General features: G+C 44.2%; 1 protein-coding gene across 1 annotated transcript in view; it reads left to right on the top strand.

Moving 5' to 3' along the window:
- LOC134466157 (ATP-dependent 6-phosphofructokinase, platelet type-like) overlaps positions 1 to 16,063 on the top strand; it is a 57,185-nt gene extending 41,122 nt beyond the window's left edge. The window contains exons 15-22 of the mRNA XM_063220052.1: positions 5,251 to 5,338; positions 5,784 to 5,936; positions 6,314 to 6,478; positions 7,869 to 7,930; positions 11,781 to 11,892; positions 14,641 to 14,740; positions 14,985 to 15,090; positions 15,895 to 16,063. Coding sequence (XP_063076122.1) covers positions 5,251 to 5,338; positions 5,784 to 5,936; positions 6,314 to 6,478; positions 7,869 to 7,930; positions 11,781 to 11,892; positions 14,641 to 14,740; positions 14,985 to 15,090; positions 15,895 to 16,063 — 955 coding nt within the window. The remainder of the gene's footprint in view (positions 1 to 5,250; positions 5,339 to 5,783; positions 5,937 to 6,313; positions 6,479 to 7,868; positions 7,931 to 11,780; positions 11,893 to 14,640; positions 14,741 to 14,984; positions 15,091 to 15,894) is intronic.
- Positions 16,064 to 17,876: the final 1,813 nt, after the last annotated feature.

The following is a 17,876-nucleotide window of genomic DNA, read 5'->3' as shown; positions in this document are numbered from 1 at the left end:
TTTGGTCTTTATCCTGCTATAAATCTCTTTGGGTTTGTTTGGACCTCAACACCACAAATGCCACTATTGATGATATTTTTCAATATTAGAGAAAAAACAATAAAATAAATTTGGGGGTTGTTGTACTCTCATATCAGCTGTAATACATGGACAACATAATCACTAATTGTATCACTTTAGGAGGTATTAATAGTGAATTTATGCAGATTTTGATAGTTTTGGTCATCAAAAACGATTTGCATAATGTAAGATAAAAGACCAGTAAAGTCAAAAAGATGATAGTACAAGTAATATTTCCATGGATATGAATACATACCAAGTTAGCCATGAGATGAAAAACAATATTTGATGATAACTAGTGTTTTTGGGTATTTTATGGCTGAGTTTTGTTATCACGGGTCAAAAATGACCCGAACACCACAGGTGTATGCAGCTTACGAACACAACACAAGGGTTAATTGCTTCTGCGTGGCCTCATCACCAACAAATTCCTTCAAAAACTAAAGAGTCAATATAGTCTATAATCTGTCCTGTGATCAGTGTTGGGAATAACGGCGTTTAAATAAACGGCGTTACTAACGCCGTTACATTTTTCAGTAACGGATAATCTAACTAATTATTCTTACTGTCAGTATAACGCCGTTACAATGTCATACACTCCGTTACTGCACGTTACTGTTTTAGGGTAGCCTATACGTCGTCACCGTGCGTTCTAGGCTATTACCAAAACCTCTCCATACGGTCATATGGCCACGTTCGCCGCTGCCATTCACCCAGTAGAAGTCAGAAAGAGGGACAGAATGAGTGTGTGTGTGCTGCTTGGTGAACAGTGTTTGTCTGATCCCAGGACTATTGCGTTTGCGTCCGGATAGGTGGCTACCCGCATCACCGGGGGCTGAATGGAGGGAGCGCATTACCAGACCCACTTCTCTCACCCCTAATTCCTCCACCAATACCTGTAGGCCTATGGACACTACGACTGCATTCGCCACTACCACCGACTCACTTGAGATAGGATAAAGTCACCGAGTGAGTTTAAATGTGTGTGTGTGCTTAGGGACTGTACGTTATTTACCGGGGGGGGAGGGCTGGTGCGCTGGAAGTCCGGTCAAAAAAAAAAATCATGGCCCCCCCCTCCACCTCAATTTTTTTCCCCATGGCCCTCCCCCCACTTCAATTTTGTTTTCCCATGGCCCTCCCCCTACAAAAATGTAATATGTAAAATTGGTAGATGAACAACCATCATGACAACAGTCAGAGTAGCCTACATCAAGGGCGGTTGTCTGCACTATTGTGCTATCGATATCAGTGGATACCTATGAGAAGCCGCTAGAATCTACCACTGCGGCTGCATGGGATGCCTTTTAACTCCACTGTCACCAAGACAAATTGCAGGGACGCAGGAACTCATTTTGACCAGGGGGTGCTGTGGTCAGCGAAGGGTCTGGGAGTCCTCTACCATAAAACCTTTTTTTTGTTTAACATTTCACTTCAAAATTATTAAGTTCTTCTTATGGAAGGGAAACGCGCACCTAATGTGGAGGTGAGGGCGTGTTCAAGAGCAAATGACAGTTTCTCTCTTCTCCATGGGCAGTCTACAATGTGTGAAATTAGTAGAAATGCATGACTAGGCTATGCGATGCACTTGTGAGAGGTGACCGGGCTTTCAAACTATTTAGATTTTCTTGCAATTGCGACTGTTTATCTCAAGATGCATACGATCAGGACCCCTGCCCTGTCTCCCTGCCCGAGCACAAAAGCATGCACGCACACACAGACCGGCATAGCCTACTGCTTCCCGAATGTTATTACACTCTGACGGCCAAAGAGTTTGTGCTGTGATCGGCGAGAGAAGTAGGTTAAGCGCCAAAGCAGTGCCATTGCTGGCTATTGATACAGGGAGAGTGTGAAAGCCAGCCACCTTGCATTTGCCATATTTAAGACGCACTAAAAGGTGCCGCTAAACGGTGGTCAAATCAGCAACAAGAGGCAAAAGGAACAAATCGCCACCACTACAAAAGTCCAAAACATCTAAAAATAGCACAGCCATTTCACACCGCGGCAATTCAATTTTGGCAACAGTTATGATAGACAAGCCACGCACACCATCGGCTGTGCTATAGTTCTAGATTCACCCCATAGCCAACTCCGAGGCTAAGATAAACTTCACCAGCAATAGGCAAGACCTAGCGCAAGACCTAGCGACCTAGTGCTACTACGAATCCAATCTCCACCGCAAGAAACAAAAGTCACTTCATACCTGACACGATGCACAATTTTGGTGACATTCCCTTCTTCCGTCGCACTTTAAATTCACCTAATTCCTTGCTTAGTTTGTCCGTTTTTGATCACCAAAGTGATGAGACTTCTCTTCACAACAAGTTAGCTCCTCCAATGGGTTTAAGACCGTGTATGTTGATGCATGCCCAAGCCAACATATCACTGTTAATACCACTTTTATTAATACTTTGACACCACAAGCTAAACAAAACAAACGTCTCTCTCGGCCGTGCTATGCGACCATTGAACACAGATGTAAAGCACACGGCGGTGCCAATAAATAAAATCATGACTTACCAGAGGCTGTGACCACCAGTTGACTACAACACCTCTCCAAAATTCCTCTGGAAATGCCCATCCAATTCGTTGTCAAAACTTCCCAAACTGTTTAGCCCATAGGCCTATAGTTCACCTCAGCTAGTTTGATATTTGCTCACGGGCATTTTCTATGATCCTCCATAGCATTAGCAATCCTACAGTGAAAGAGAGTCAGCGCGGGCAAGCTGCACCTGATAGTTTTTTGACTACAGATACACGCTTCAGTGCTAAAGTATGCACCCGGGACCTTGCATCGCAAAGCGATGTGTTTCAGAGCATTTTTTATTATTATTATTTAAAAAAATAAATTAAAATAAAATAAAATAAATTCGTTTTTTTCCCATGGCCCTCCCCCTAACTCTGATTTTTTTTGCCATGGCCCTCCCCTCCACCTCATTTTTTTTCATCATGGCCCTCCCCCCCCTACGCACCAGCCCTCCCCCCCCGGTAAATTACGAACAGTCCCTTAGAGAACATCCTTGCTTCGTTCGCATGTCGGCATCACTGCCTTCGGAAGTTTCGCCGCGGTAAACAAAGAGTGCTCGTCCGATCATTATCCTCCTCGTGAGATAAAAACGGTCCTTCAGAGTCAGAATAGGTAAATAACATGCTCAGAACTTCATCATGATTCAACTTCTCACTAACCACGATGAAATAGCTCGCTGATAGTTCGCTGATAACAACACAAACTCAACTCGCACGCTTCGAGACAAAGACGCAAAGTGGCTACTTCCGCATTTTGTGGTCGCGTCACAGGTCGCGTCTTTTACTGCTTCACGACTCTGTGAACTACAAAATGACGTAATCGTAGTCTTGTTTGAAAGGGTAGCATTTAGTAATAATTAAAATGTAAATACTACATTTAGTAGTAATTTAAAGTTGGATTTAACATGCACATTTTCAGTTGAATTTAAAGAAACCTATTAAAATGTGTTATTTTCTTTTATTAAAAAAAAATATATATATAGGCCTATATATATATATATATATATATATATATATATATATATATATATATATATTGTCCATCCAGTGGCTTTGGTTTATTATGTTGCAATAAATTGTTGTTTGTAACGTCACCTGTCTTTACCGTCCTTCTCTATGTGGTTTATGAAACATGTCGGGGGTGGCGAGTAACGCAATAGTTACTGTTACTGGTAACTAGTTACTTTGATACCGGAGTAACCCAGGAAGTAACTCAGTTACTTTTTTGGAGAAGTAACTAGTAACTAGTAACTAGTTACTTTTTCAAAGTAACTTGCCCAACACTGCCTGTGACTCCTCAATGCGATCTGCCGTTGAAATGTATGCAATAAATGCTCCGTCTATTTCCTGTCTAAAGCCATGCTGTTCTCTATGGCTGTGTACCAGGACGATAGTGTGTGTAGCTCTGCTCCACCAGGGGGCGCTGAAGTTACACACACCGAGTGGTGCTGAATGCAGCGGCGCTTACGTGCAAAAGCCGAGTTTCAACTATCGGCAGTTTAAACTTTGGTCTGAAGCCATTCCACCACTTACGATTAGCCGTGCATCAGCTCAGTTCACTTCAACCGTGCTAATTAAAGCTACCATTGCGCACGTGCACATTGTACAGGGGAAGTACATTACATTACAAGTACTTACCAATGATTGTCGAAAATGCGACATTGTTGTGGACTCTGACATGCGTTGTCAAATCAAGTCCTTATCGGGGACGTGATGCGAGCAGCTGTAGTTGAACGGTAATGCATCCGCACTCTGGTTGAGAGGCCCCCTTTCAATCCCCACTATGCACAATGTTACATCATAACGCAATAATCAAAGGGAGAATGCCATCATTTCAATGCGTAAAAACAAAATGTTTGCATCATCTAAGGTGTTTTAATCTTATCTTTCAGAAGAGTTTGTTTTAGGATAAAATAAAGCATAGCTAAAACGTTAGGCATGAGCATTTGTTGAATCATCGCAATGCAAACTCTAAGCGTCGGCATCTGCAATGTGGCTCCAGGCGTCGGCATCTGCAATGTAGCTCCAAGCGTCGGCATCTGCAATGTGGCTGTGAAGACTTTTTTATTACCTATGTTTTAAAATATAGAGGTCTACATTTAACGGTCGGCCTTAATAGCAAATGAAGCCTGTTGCATAATACCAAATGAAGCCATGTAGGCATATTGCTTAATAGCAAATGAAGCTATGTAGGCATATTGCTTAATAGCAAATGAAGCCAGCCACAAAGCGACATAAAAGGAGGGAATAGGCAAAAGTATGTAAAGAAGTTTTCATTTCTATAACATGCAAGACTTGAACCCTACACGACCACATGTTACGCACATGTCTAAAAATATTGCTGTTTACCGAGTTGAAATCGGATTTGGGACACTGTTGATGGAATGGTCCCCAGGCTAGGTGTGTGTGTGTGTGTGTGTGTGTTGGGATGATAATGGTGTGTGTGTGTGTGTGTGTGTGTGTGTGTGTGTGTGTGTGTGTGTGTGTGTGTGTGTGTGTGTGTGTGTGTGTGTGTGTGTGTGTCTGTGTGTGTCTGTGTGTGTGTGTGTGTGTGTGTGTGTGTGTGTGTGTGTGTGTGTGTGTGTGTGTGTGTGTGTGTGTGTGTGTGTGTGTGTGTGTCTGTGTGTGTGTGTGTGTGTGTGTGTGTGTGTCTGTGTGTGTGTGTAGGACTTTGCCGGCTCGTAACATTGAGAAGATTGCAGAGCAGATGAGAGTCCACGGCATCCACGCACTGCTGATCATTGGAGGATTTGAGGTGAGACAGAAAAACTTCACAAACAAAGAAATCTTATACTGTTAGTTTAATCCCAAATTGTTAGTATTCATTATGCCATTTACATTTTTATATATGAAAAGGTCGATCCTCTCCATGTCCGCCATTTTTAATTTCCAGAAATGGATTCTGTGTTCTATGTTCTGTGTCAATCATGGTCGATTCTGCTCCAACAATGCGCACAAACAAACAGCAAAGGGGTCTCTATGTGTGTGTTTCTCTGTCTCCAGGCGTTTGAGGCCGTGCTTCAACACTATATGTGTGTGTTTCTCTGTTTCCAGGCGTTTGAGGCCGTGGTCTATATGTGTGTGTTTCTCTGTTTCCAGGCGTTTGAGGCCGTGGTCTATATATGTGTGTTTCTCTATTTCCAGGCGTTTGAGGCCGTACTTCAACACTACACTATATGTGTGTGTTTCTCTGTTTCCAGGCGTTTGAGGCCGTGCTGCAGCTTGTGGACTCCAGGTGGCGCTACAGGGAGTTCTGCGTTCCGCTCCTCATGCTGCCGGCCACCATAAGCAACAATGTACCGGGAACCGACTTCAGCCTGGGAGCCGACACCTCACTCAACGCCATTGTGGAGGTAACCGCTTTGTAGTCTTTTCTACCATCGAAACCCATTATAAGAGATGGCTGTTGAACTACAAAGATGGCCTCGTCAGGTATCCTAGTGTATAGTCTCTTTTTCCTATTGAAATCCATTAAAGCATGTGGCTAATATACTACAAATGGCCCAAAATGGCCAGCCATTAACACCCCTGTTAAGGTAGCCTAGTGTGTAGTCTATTCTCCCATTGAAACCCATTGTAAGACCTGGCTACTGAACTACAAAAGTCAAAAAATGTCTATCTAGCTTATTCAGGGGTTAAAATATTACTCTCTTGCTCCCTCTTTGTCTTTCTTTCCTTCCTCATCTTCCTTTCCCTCTCCCTCTCCCTCCCTCTGCCTCCATCTCTCCAGACGTGCGACCGCATCAAGCAGTCCGCTAGTGGGACCAAGCGTCGTGTCTTCATCATAGAGACCATGGGCGGCTACTGCGGCTACCTCGCTAGCATCGGAGGGCTAGCTGCCGGCGCAGACGCCGCATATATATACGAGGAACCCTTCGACATCCGCGATTTACAGGTATGTGTAGTCTTTTCTCTCATTAAAACCCAACTTGAAAAGAATGGTCGTCGGACACTCTGAACTTAATGCAGTTACCAACGCTTTGGCTTACACCTTCATCAGGGTCAGCTCTCATTAAAACCCATCATAAGAGGTGGCTATATTGAACTACAAAACTTGCCTCTTCAGGTAGCCTAGTCTGTAGTCTTTTCTCCCATTGAAATCCACTATAAGACGTGGCTATTGAACTACAAAAGATGTGGTAGTTTCCCATCAACACTCCAACAGAATAGTATCAGCAGTTTGTGGAGAGAGAAAATAAGCTGCGCGAGACGCATCACCATATTTTGGAGCAAGTGTCAGAAGTCTTGAGTCGTAGATTCTGTGCCTACCTGGATTTTCTTTAATCACTTCCAAGCTGTATCCTTTAACTTTATAGAGAAGAAATCTTTGAAAAAGGCCTTTGAATGCTAACTATTAGAGTTCAGCAGTAGAACGTCAGTAAACCTCCCTCCTGAAGCCTCATACAGTATCAGTAGAACGTCAGTAAACCTCCTGAAGCCTCATACAGTATCAGTAGAACGTCAGTAAACCTCCCTCCTGAAGCCTCATACAGTATCAGTAGAACGTCAGTAAACCTCCCTCCTGAAGCCTCATACAGTATCAGTAGAACGTCAGTAAACCTCCCTCCTGAAGCCTCATACAGTATCAATAGAACGTTAGTAAACCTCCCTCCTGAAGCCTCATACAGTATCACTAGAACGTTAGTAAACCTCCCTCCTGAAGCCTCATACAGTACCAGTAGAGCGTTAGTAACCTCCCTCCTGAAGCCTCATACAGTATCAGTAGAACGTTAGTAAACCTCCCTCCTGAAGCCTCATACAGTATCAGTAGAGCGCTAGTAAACCTTCTGAAGCCTCAAACAGTATCAGTAGAACGTTAGTAAACCTCCCTCCTGAAGCCTCATACAGTATCAGTAGAACGCTAGTAAACCTCCTCAAGCCTCACAAAGTATCAGTAGAACGTTAGTAAACCTCCTGAAGCCTCATACAGTATCAGTAGAACGTTAGTAAACCTCCCTCCTGAAGCCTCATACAGTATCAGTAGAACATTAGTAAACCTCCCTCCTGAAGCCTCATACATTATCAGAAGAACACTAGTAAACCTCCTGAAGCCTCATACAGTATCAGTAGAACGTCAGTAAACCTCCCCTGCCTCCCCTCCCTCCCCTGCCATCAACTTTCTAACGCACATCGTTTTATATCGATTTAGCTTTTTAATGTAAAAACCCTTTTGAAACACACACACAGACACATAAACACAACCACAAACACAATCACTACTATTACTATTGTTATTATTCCAATTATTATAGTAATCATCATTGTTGTTATTTACTGTTCCCCAGATGAATGTGGAGCACATGAGGGAAAAGATGAAGACCAGCATTCAGAGGGGACTTGTCCTCAGGTTTGTATGTAGTCTTTTCTCCCATTGGAACCCCTTTTAAAAGATGACTATTGAACTACAAAAATGGTAGAGTGTATTCTTTTCTCCCATTGAAAGCCATTATAAGACGTGGCTATTGAACTACAAAAATGGCCTCTTCAGGTAGCCTAGTGTGAGGTATTTTCACCCATATTTGAAACTCATTATATGACCTGACAATTGATCTACAGAAATTACCTCTTGGGGTGGCCCATTAGCTTTTGAAAGAGTGGCAGCTATTCTTTGTGTGCCTGTGTGTGTGTGTGTGTGTGTGTGTGTGTGTGTGTGTGTGTGTGTGTGTGTGTGCGTGTGCGTGTGCGTGTGCGTGTGCGTGTGCGTGTGCGTGTGCGTGTGTGTGTGTGTGTGTGTGTGTGGTGGGTTTGATGGGTGATGGTTGAAGGCACACACACATCAGTGTCTTTAGACTCGTGAGTGATATTTCACCTGTGTGTACGAGGTAGAGATATTTGGTGTCTGCTAGTGTGTGTATGCCAGGGCTGGAAGGAAACCAGAAAATGGCTCAGACATAAGGCCTGGCTATTGGACGACAAACCTGGCTTCTTCATGTAGCCTAGTGTGTAGTCTTTTCTCCCATTGACACCCATTGAAACCCATTATAAGACGTGGCTATTGAACTACAAAAATGGCTTCTTCAGGTAGCTTAGTGTGTAGTCTTTTCTCCCATTTATTATTATTATTGTTGTTATTATTATTACTACTATTATCATTGTTGTTGTTATAAATAATTTGAGATTTTTATAACATGTTTCATGGAGCACAAGGTCGCTTTACACAATCAAAATGAGACTAATTGGGGAACGGGGAGAAAGGAAGGGCTACCGAGCATATGCCTCAGTGAAGAGATGTGAAGGGTGGAGGACCATAGGCCTCAGTGAAGAGATGTGAAGGGTTGGGGACCATAGGCCTCAATGAAGAGATGTGAAGGGTTGAGTGGGCAGAGAGGGAAAGAGGAGAAAGGGAGGAGAGGGGGCAGAGAGGGGGAGGGGGAGAGAAGGAAAGGGGACAGAGAGGGAGAGGGAGGCAGAGAGGGAGAGGAGAGGGGAGGGGGGCAGAGAGGAGGGCAGAGAGGGTGAGAGGGGGACAGAGAGGGGTCCCCTCTAATCCTGCCCTGGTGTCTGGGGGGGGGTCCCCTCTAATTCTGCCCTAGGTGTATAATAGATTACTAATCCAGTCCTGGTGTGTTTCCGTGTTTGTATTGTTGTGTGCAGAGGTGGCCAAGATCTCAAGTTGCTATAGAGTGATATACCTGATTATGCACTGGTTGGATCAAAAAAAATAAAGATAAAAAACACTTTTTGAGGCACTCTTTACTAAAGTTAAAAAGCCTTTATTTAACACTGGTTGCTTGCCTACACATTTCGACCCATTGTCTTCATCAGGGCATTTTTTTGTTGTTGTTTGTTTTTTTTAGCAATACCACCTACCCATCCCACTAGGTGCAGTAACACCTACCCACCCCACTACCCACCCCACTAGGTGTAATAACGTCTAGCCACTCCACTAGGTAGCCTGATAAACCAGCCTAAATGTGAGACCGGAGTAATTTAGTCTGGCCCCGATGAACGATACCTCCGAAGATTGTTGATGAGAACAACTGTTGTTTGTTCAAACCGTGCCGGCACTCTGACCAATCGTCGATCTTTGCCGTTGATGTGCTTTCCCAACGGTGTTGCGAGATTCGTCGTCACTCCCTCAAAACCCCGCCCGATTTGATTCAAAATAAATCTCTGCGCTGTGATTGGGTTTGCCAGACTCAGGGCAAAGTGTTCAAAACGTTCTCAGATTTGAGGCCAGGCCCACTCGCAGCTGAAGAAATTTCAGCGTCCAGTGGGTGGCGCCGGTTTACCAGGCTACCCTGCAGTGGAACATCTGGTGTAACTGGTGTTAAATCCTGTGCTAGTGTTTTACTTACTCTATAAATACAGCTCTGATATTACATCTGGTGTAACTGGTGTGAAATCCTGTGCTAGTGTTTTACTTACTCTATAAATACAGTTGTGATATTGCACAATATTCTTCTCTTGTAATACACTTTTACTCTGGCCACCTCTGCTCGTGCTAGTGTTTCTGTGCCTTCAGCCAGGCTCAAATTACACGACTCCCAATTGTGTGTCCGATTTTGACGTCGGGGTGCACCGCACACAAATCCCTGTCAACCACCAAGACAATGCCCGACGCTCTATTTCCAGTTGTAAATATCAAACTGTTTGATTTCCAGGATTTGCTTTCGGCGACTCTTTGAGCTGTCAAAGTTCTAAGAACGTTTGTCACGATGAGGAAATCTTGCCCGACAATCGCCTGCGGTGGTCCTGGGGGGGTAATGTTGCACCGATTGTCTTAAGGGGGGTTTTCAGCTGAGAATCGGGCTGACAGTAGTGTAGTTTGAGCCAGGCTTTAGTGTTAGTCTGAAGGTCCTTGATCATCACTGTGATCTTCTAAACATGAATGTCTTGTCTGTCGGTGTGTGCTTGTATTTGCATGTTTGTCTATGTGTGTGTGTGTGTGTGTGTGTTTGGGACATTTGCAGGAATGAGAACTCCAATGACAGGTCAGCGTCAGCTGTTGGTCTGTGTTTGTATGGCTTATGTAGTATCTGGTTACACTAGTGGTGTCAGCAATTATCGATTCGGCAACAAATTTGCATTTGTGCCTCACCCGTGCAAAGTGACAGCCCCCAACGGTGCCCCAAGGGAGCAGTGCGGCGGGACACCCGTGCAAAGTGGCAGCCCCCAACGGTGCCCCAAGGGAGCAGTGCGGCGGGACACTACCATGCTTGGGGTACCTCTGTCATGGAGGAGGATGGGGGAGAGCACAAGTTAATTATTCACCCCACCGACCTGGCGGGTCGGGACTTGAACCGGCAACCTTTGGGCTAACATGTCTGACATCCTAACCACTTATCCACGACTGCCCACAACTGCCAAAATGAAAGTGCTTCAAAGCGCTGAAGCCTGCGAGGAGTGATACCCACAACAGCTAATAGAATGCTGTTCAGTATTTGATTGTATTGCCTAATAAAGACTGATCAAAAATTGGCCTTGCTTTCCGTCAAAATTTGAAACACCACTAGGTTACACGCATTTGGATATTTTTAAATGTGAATGTGTATCCGATTACAAACACGACATCTGGATAATACAATGAAAACTCCACTGTGACCGGTGCATTTTATTTGGAAATGTGCCTTGTAAAACTCTGTTCATGTGTAAACAAGAGAGAAAAACCAAAACATTTTCAGAAATATCCATATACGTGTAAGCGGCTTCCTAGTATGTACATATATTTTGCACATACGCATACATAGGTATAGGTACATGTGTATGAATGTGTATCTCTATGTGAGCATGTACTCTATGTGTGTGTGTGTGTGTGTGTGTGTGTGTGTGTGTGTGTGTGTGTGTGTCTGTGTGTGTGTGTGTGTGTGTGTGTGTGTGTGTGTGTGTGTGTGTGTGTGTGTGTGTGTGTGTGTGTGTGTGTGTGTGTGTGTGTGTGCGTGTGTGGGTATGTTCTTACACTTTGCATATTGCTGTTTAAATGCTCTTCATTACAAGTCGCACACAGAATGCTAAATATGCTACAGGCTAGTGTGTAGTCTTTTCTCCCATTAACGCCCATTATAAGACGTGGCTATTAAACTACAAACAATGATCTCTTCAGGTGGCCTAGTGTGTGGATTTTCCTCTGGTTGAAACCCATTGTAAAGCACAACTATTGCACTGCAAATGGCCCGAAATGGCCGCTCACAATGACGCCATTCTTGCAGTTTTTTCCCCATTGAAACTCATTGTAAATTCTGGCTATTGAACTACAGGAACGAAAGCTGCAATGAGAGCTACACCACCGACTTCATCTACCAGCTGTACTCGGAGGAGGGGAAGGGAGTCTTTGACTGCCGTAAGAATGTCCTGGGACACATGCAACAGGTTAGCAACACTTAACATTTGTAGTTTTCCACACTGATATGTCTATGTGACACCTTCAAAAATGAACTACAAATTAGCCCTAACAACATCATTAGGTCCACAGATTTAACAATCACAATATCATGGATCATGCGATAGGTAACACACTTAGAATTTGTAATTGATCACTTCAAAACTTCTGAGTAAACCCTTCAGCAGCAAACTACAAGTAAGATCATCAACACCAGAGCAGGGAAAGAGAATAGATGAGCTGTGTCTGTAATAATGTGGGGTAATAATGTGGGGTAATAATGTGGGGTAATAATGTCTGTGGGGTAATAATGTGAAAACTTTCAGGTGCTCATCGGTTTCCAAAGTTGTAGTAGAGAGAGAGAAAGAGGGTCCGAGGCACTCTGAAGTCCATATTAAAAGTCCACCATTGATGGCCAAAGATTAACATCACTGGCAGTCAAGGTATAGGCCAGTCATTCTAGCTCTAAAAGGCCCAAATTGCAATAGCAATGGTTCCTACTTTTAAGTGACCCTTAAACCCCCTTGTATCTCATATTAAACATCTACAGCTTTATATTTAGTGGAACATACTTTTGGAACTCCATAGGTAGACAATATAGGAGATACAAGGTGAATAGGGTAAAATTTTAAACTATGACATATTCATTTGAAACTTTCACAGTTGGTAACTCACATTCAGGCAAACAATTTTTGTATTGCAAGCTTTCTGAAATATGATGATGAAATATGCAAATGAGGTCATATGTACTAAAATATGTGAGAATCTGTGGTAGCAGACCAAGCATAAAATAAATTGCAATAGTAATGGTTCATACATTATATTGATCCTTCAACCCCTCTGCATCACATATTAAAAATCTACTTTCATCAATTCAGTGGAACATACTTTTCCCAAGGTCAAAAGTATCCGATTTTACCCACTAAATAGCAAAATGCATTGGAAATCTGCAACTTCTGACCTTCAAAAAAGTATGTTCCACTAAAGTGATGGAGGTAGATTTTTCATATGTGATGTAGGGGTGGGTAAAATATCAATAAAAAGTGTGAATCATTATTTTTGCAATTTGTTTTATGTTTTGCCTGATGTTGCATAATTTGTCACATATTTAAGTAGATGTGATCTAATTTGCATTTTAATCATCATATATCAGAGAACTTGCAATACAAACAATATTTGTGTTTGCTTGAGTAAATTACTTTGACAGTTTCAAATTGATATCTCGTTGTTTAAAAGTTTAGCCTATTCCCCAAGTATCTCCTATATTGTCTCCCTATGGGGAAATGAATTGGAAAACGCCAACTTTGACCTTGAAAAAAAAGTATGTTCCACTAAATATTAAGCTGTAGATTTTTATTATGCTATTTAGACATACCTAGGCCTTACAAAAAGCTTGGAATCATTACTATTGCAATTAGTCGCGGGTCAAACGCTAGATTGACTGGCCTAGTAGCTTAGTAGTATCAACAAACATTTGTAGTTTTAAAAAATTAATTTCGAATTTGTTTAGCAGGTTAGCAAGCATTTGTAGTTCATCACATTGAAACATCTGTGTCAAACCTTAATGTTAATGTATTTCATCAAGGCTTTCTGTGTTTTTTTTTTCAGACCATCTACATATTTTTAAAGTAAAAAGATATTTTTTGCAAATCCGAAAATGGTTTCGCTAAACAATATAGCACTTGTGGTCTTCAGGTTGTTTTTAAGCTGGGTGTGAATAAAATAGTTTATAAAGTCACAATTACTGTCAAAACAGAAATCCTTCCAAAGGAAAGGGGACCCTAACCTAATCATGTAAACTACAGGGAATTCATATTTTGCCTTATTTTCCTGCATTTTTTGTATTAATGAAAATTAAAAAAATATATTATAATTAAGTATCATTATATGCTAATACTGTACTTACTGTACTTACAAGTATGGCTGTGCTTATGCTTTCCAAAATTACTCAATCTGTGTGTAGTCTTTTGTCTCATTGAAACACATTGTAAGACACGTCTTTTGAACTACACAATGGCCTCTACAGGCAGCCTTGTGTGTAGTATTCTCTACCATTGAAACCCATTATGAGACATGGCTATTGAACTACAAAATGGCCTCTTCAGGCAGCCTTGTGAGTAGTTCTTTCTCCCAATGACATCCATTGTAAGACGTGGCTATTGAACTACAAAAAGTGCCTAAGGATGCAGTTGGATTCAATAAATTTGTTGATGTGCTCTAAACGCACAAACACTAATTTTATATAGTTTGCTAAAATGTACCCCCCAGAGTCTTGGAGAATCTAAAGAAGACTGTTGAGGTCGAAACGTTATCCTGTCATGAAATCATAAAATACAACGAAAAGGATTCTAACATCTCACTTTGAAAACTGTCCTGGTAACTCAGTCACACTTCACCGGCCTCAACGACAGCTTTGCATTAATTCCACAAAGCAGTGACACAATATGTTTTTACATTAGAAATGAAGTTGGAACAAAAATAAGCAGAAAAAATATATCCAGGAGCGAAACTGTGGACACCCCAGACTTTAAAAAAAAAATGTGTGTGTGTGTGTGTGTGTGTGTGTGTGTGTGTGTGTGTGTGTGTGTGTGTGTGTGTGTGTGTGTGTGTGTGTGTGTGTGTGTGTGTGTGTGTGTGCTTGTGTGTGTGTGTGTGTGCTTGTGTGTGTGTGTGTGTGTGTGTGTGTGTGTGTGTGTGTGTGTGTGTGTGTTTCTCTGTGTGTGTGTGTGTGTGTACAGGGTGGTTGTCCGTCCCCGTTCGACCGAAACTTCGGCACCAAGATCGGAGCCAAGGCCATGCAGTGGATCTCCAAACGCCTGCAGGACTTCTACCACGAAGGTAAATGTAGTCTTTTCTCCCATTGAAACCCATTAAAAGACACAGCTATTGACCTACAAAAATGGCCTCTTCAGATAGCCATCTGTAGTCTTTTCTCCCATTGAAACCCATTGAAACACAACATGGCAATTGAACTACAAAACAATGGCCTCTACAGGCAACCTAGTATGTAGTCTTTTTATCCATTGAAATCCATTCCAAGACATGACTACTGAACTACGAACATGTCTGTGTGTGTCATCAGGGCGTGTGTATGCTAACACTGAGGACTCGGCATGTCTGTTGGGAATGAGACGGAGGGCCATGACATTCCAACCCGTCACACAGCTGAAGGACGAGACCGACTTTGTGTAAGACACACATAATATTGCATACTGTCCAATTTTTGGAAATAAGCTTATTTTACACCTCCTTCAGTTAAATGATTGGGTTATACCTTTTTCCTGTACTTTCAACCGTTCTCTGAGTACGGCAGTGCAAACTTTACCTCCAAGCTAGCAGTTAACATGGATGCCTATGAGACCAGTTTCGAGAAAGGCACCCCTGATTTTATTACAGGCGGATATGTGCATATACAGGGCCGCTGACAGCTTTGGCTGGGCCCAGGACAAAATCATCGGAAAGGGCCCCCCAACCCAATAAATACAATATAGAGTAGAGTAGAGCGCTTTTATTATCACTATGTAAATAAATACAGTGAGATTATGTTTGGAAGCAACCCACAGATGCCCATAAAATTAAAGATGTATTAACCCTCTGGTCGTGTTAGAAACATGCTTACGTTCTTGGTGTTAACAGTCAAAATCTTCTACAGAAGAAAGGTAGTAATACATTAATTATTATTTATATTAATAATCTGATTTGCATATTTTGAGATTAATACCTTTTATACATCCTTTTGAAACATTTCCAATGTGACGTTTCGGCGCACCTGCGCCTTGCTCAGAGTCAAAACCTTTTGACTCTGAGGGCGGCGCAGGTGCGCCGAAACGCCAGTCAAATTGAAAAATAAATTATTGAAAATATAGCGCTCATGGAGCTCATGCATCTTTGAAACTCATTTTCCCAAGGTCCCAAGTTCCCAAGGTCTATAGCGCTCAGGCAGAATTTCATTCTGAAACTTCCCCCCCCCCCTTCCTTTTGGCCCTCCACAGGCACCGTATACCGCGTGACCAGTGGTGGCTGAAGCTCCGCCCCCTGATGAAGATTTTGGCCAAGTACAAGGCCGTCAAGTTCGACGTCTCTGATTCGCCGGGACAACTGGAACACGTCAACTTACAGCGGCCACGCCAGAGGGATATTGAAATAGCCATTACCATCTAGCATGTGTAGCCTTTTCTCCCATTGAAATCCATAGCAAGACATGGCTATTGAACTACAAAAATGGCCTCTTCAGAGTAATCATGTAAGTGATGGCTATCGCTAGCCTAGATCACTAGATGACATAGTATATTGATTTTCTTTTCAGGGATATAAACTATTTAAAATAGTATCTAAAGCTTGATGGAAAGCTGGTGTGGTGTTGACATGGTGGATCTGAAAACAAGAGGAGGGTAGAGAAGGGTCTTGACTAGCTTCTTGAAGGTCGAAAGAGATAACCCTAGTTTTGTTAGCCGCAATATCAAATCAGATTTACAAGCTATACCAGTGTTTTTCTGACTACACAACACTCTACCTCCAATCATCATATGGGACCAGCCAGCTAGCAATGCTAAATGTTGGAATAAGATACACATGTACCATTAAAGGCGACACCCAAGGGGAGGTGGACAAGTAGCTCACACTGCACCATCCCATAGCATCACATAGCACACTGCACCATCACATAGCATCACATAGCACACTGCACCATCCCATAGCATCACATAGCACACTGCACCATCACATAGCATCACATAGCACACTGCACCATCCCATAGCATCACATAGCACACTGCACCATCCCATAGCATCACATAGCACACTGCACCATCCCATAGCATCACATAGCACACTGCACCATCTTACTGTATGGCAGGGTGGGGAACCGATGTCTCGAGGGCAGCAGGGGTGGGGAACCTATGTCTCGAGGTCCGCAGGGATGGGGAACCTATGTCTCGAGGGCAGCAGGGGTGGGGAACCAATGTCTCGAGGGCAGCAGGGGTGGGGAACCGATGTCTCGAGNGCCAGGGGGGAGGGGGGGAAGTGATGTCTCGAGGGCCAGGGGGGAGGGGGGGAACTGATGTCTCGAGGTCCGCAGGGGTGGGGAACCGATGTCTCGAGNGCCAGGGGGGAGGCGGGGAACCTATGTCTCGAGGTCCGCAGGGGTGGGGAACTGATGTCTCGAGGTCCGCAGGGGTGGGGAACCGATGTCTCGAGGGCCAGGGGGGAGGGGGGGAACTGATGTCTCGAGGTCCGCAGGGGTGGGGAACCGATGTCTCGAGGGCCAGGGGGGAGGGGGGAACTGATGTCTCGAGGTCCGCAGGGGTGGGGAACCGATGTCTCGAGGTCCGCAGGGGTGGGGAACCTATGTCTCGAGGGCCAGGGGGGAGGGGGGGAACTGATGTCTTGAGGTCCGCAGGGGGGGGAACCAATGTCTCGAGGTCCGCAGGGGTGGGGAACCGATGTCTCGAGGGCAGCAGGGGTGGGGAACCTATGTCTCGAGGGCCAGGGGGGAGGGGGGGAACTGATGTCTCGAGGGCAGCAGGGGTGGGGAACCTATGTCTCGAGGGCAGCAGGGGTGGGGAACCAATGTCTCGAGGGCCAGGGGGGAGGCGGGGAACCTATGTCTCGAGGTCCGCAGGGGTGGGGAACTGATGTCTCGAGGGCAGCAGGGGTGGGGAACCTAGTGTGTCTCGAGGGCCAGGGGGGAGGGGGGGAACTGATGTCTCGAGGGCAGCAGGGGTGGGGAACTGATGTCTCGAGGGCAGCAGGGGTGGGGAACCTAGTGTGTCTCGAGGGCCAGGGGGGAGGGGGGGAACTGATGTCTCGAGGGCAGCAGGGGTGGGGAACTGATGTCTCGAGGGCAGCAGGGGTGGGGAACCTAGTGTGTCTCGAGGGCCAGGGGGGAGGGGGGGCAACTGATGTCTCGAGGTCCGCAGGGGTGGGGAACCAATGTCTCGAGGGCCAGGGGTGGGGAACCGATGTCTCGAGGGCC

Source organism: Engraulis encrasicolus, chromosome 16 (assembly GCF_034702125.1).
Source record: "Engraulis encrasicolus isolate BLACKSEA-1 chromosome 16, IST_EnEncr_1.0, whole genome shotgun sequence".
Classification (NCBI taxonomy): Eukaryota; Metazoa; Chordata; class Actinopteri; order Clupeiformes; family Engraulidae; genus Engraulis; species Engraulis encrasicolus.
The sequence above is the reverse complement of the archived record's forward strand: the minus strand, read 5'-3'. Positions and strand labels throughout refer to the sequence as shown.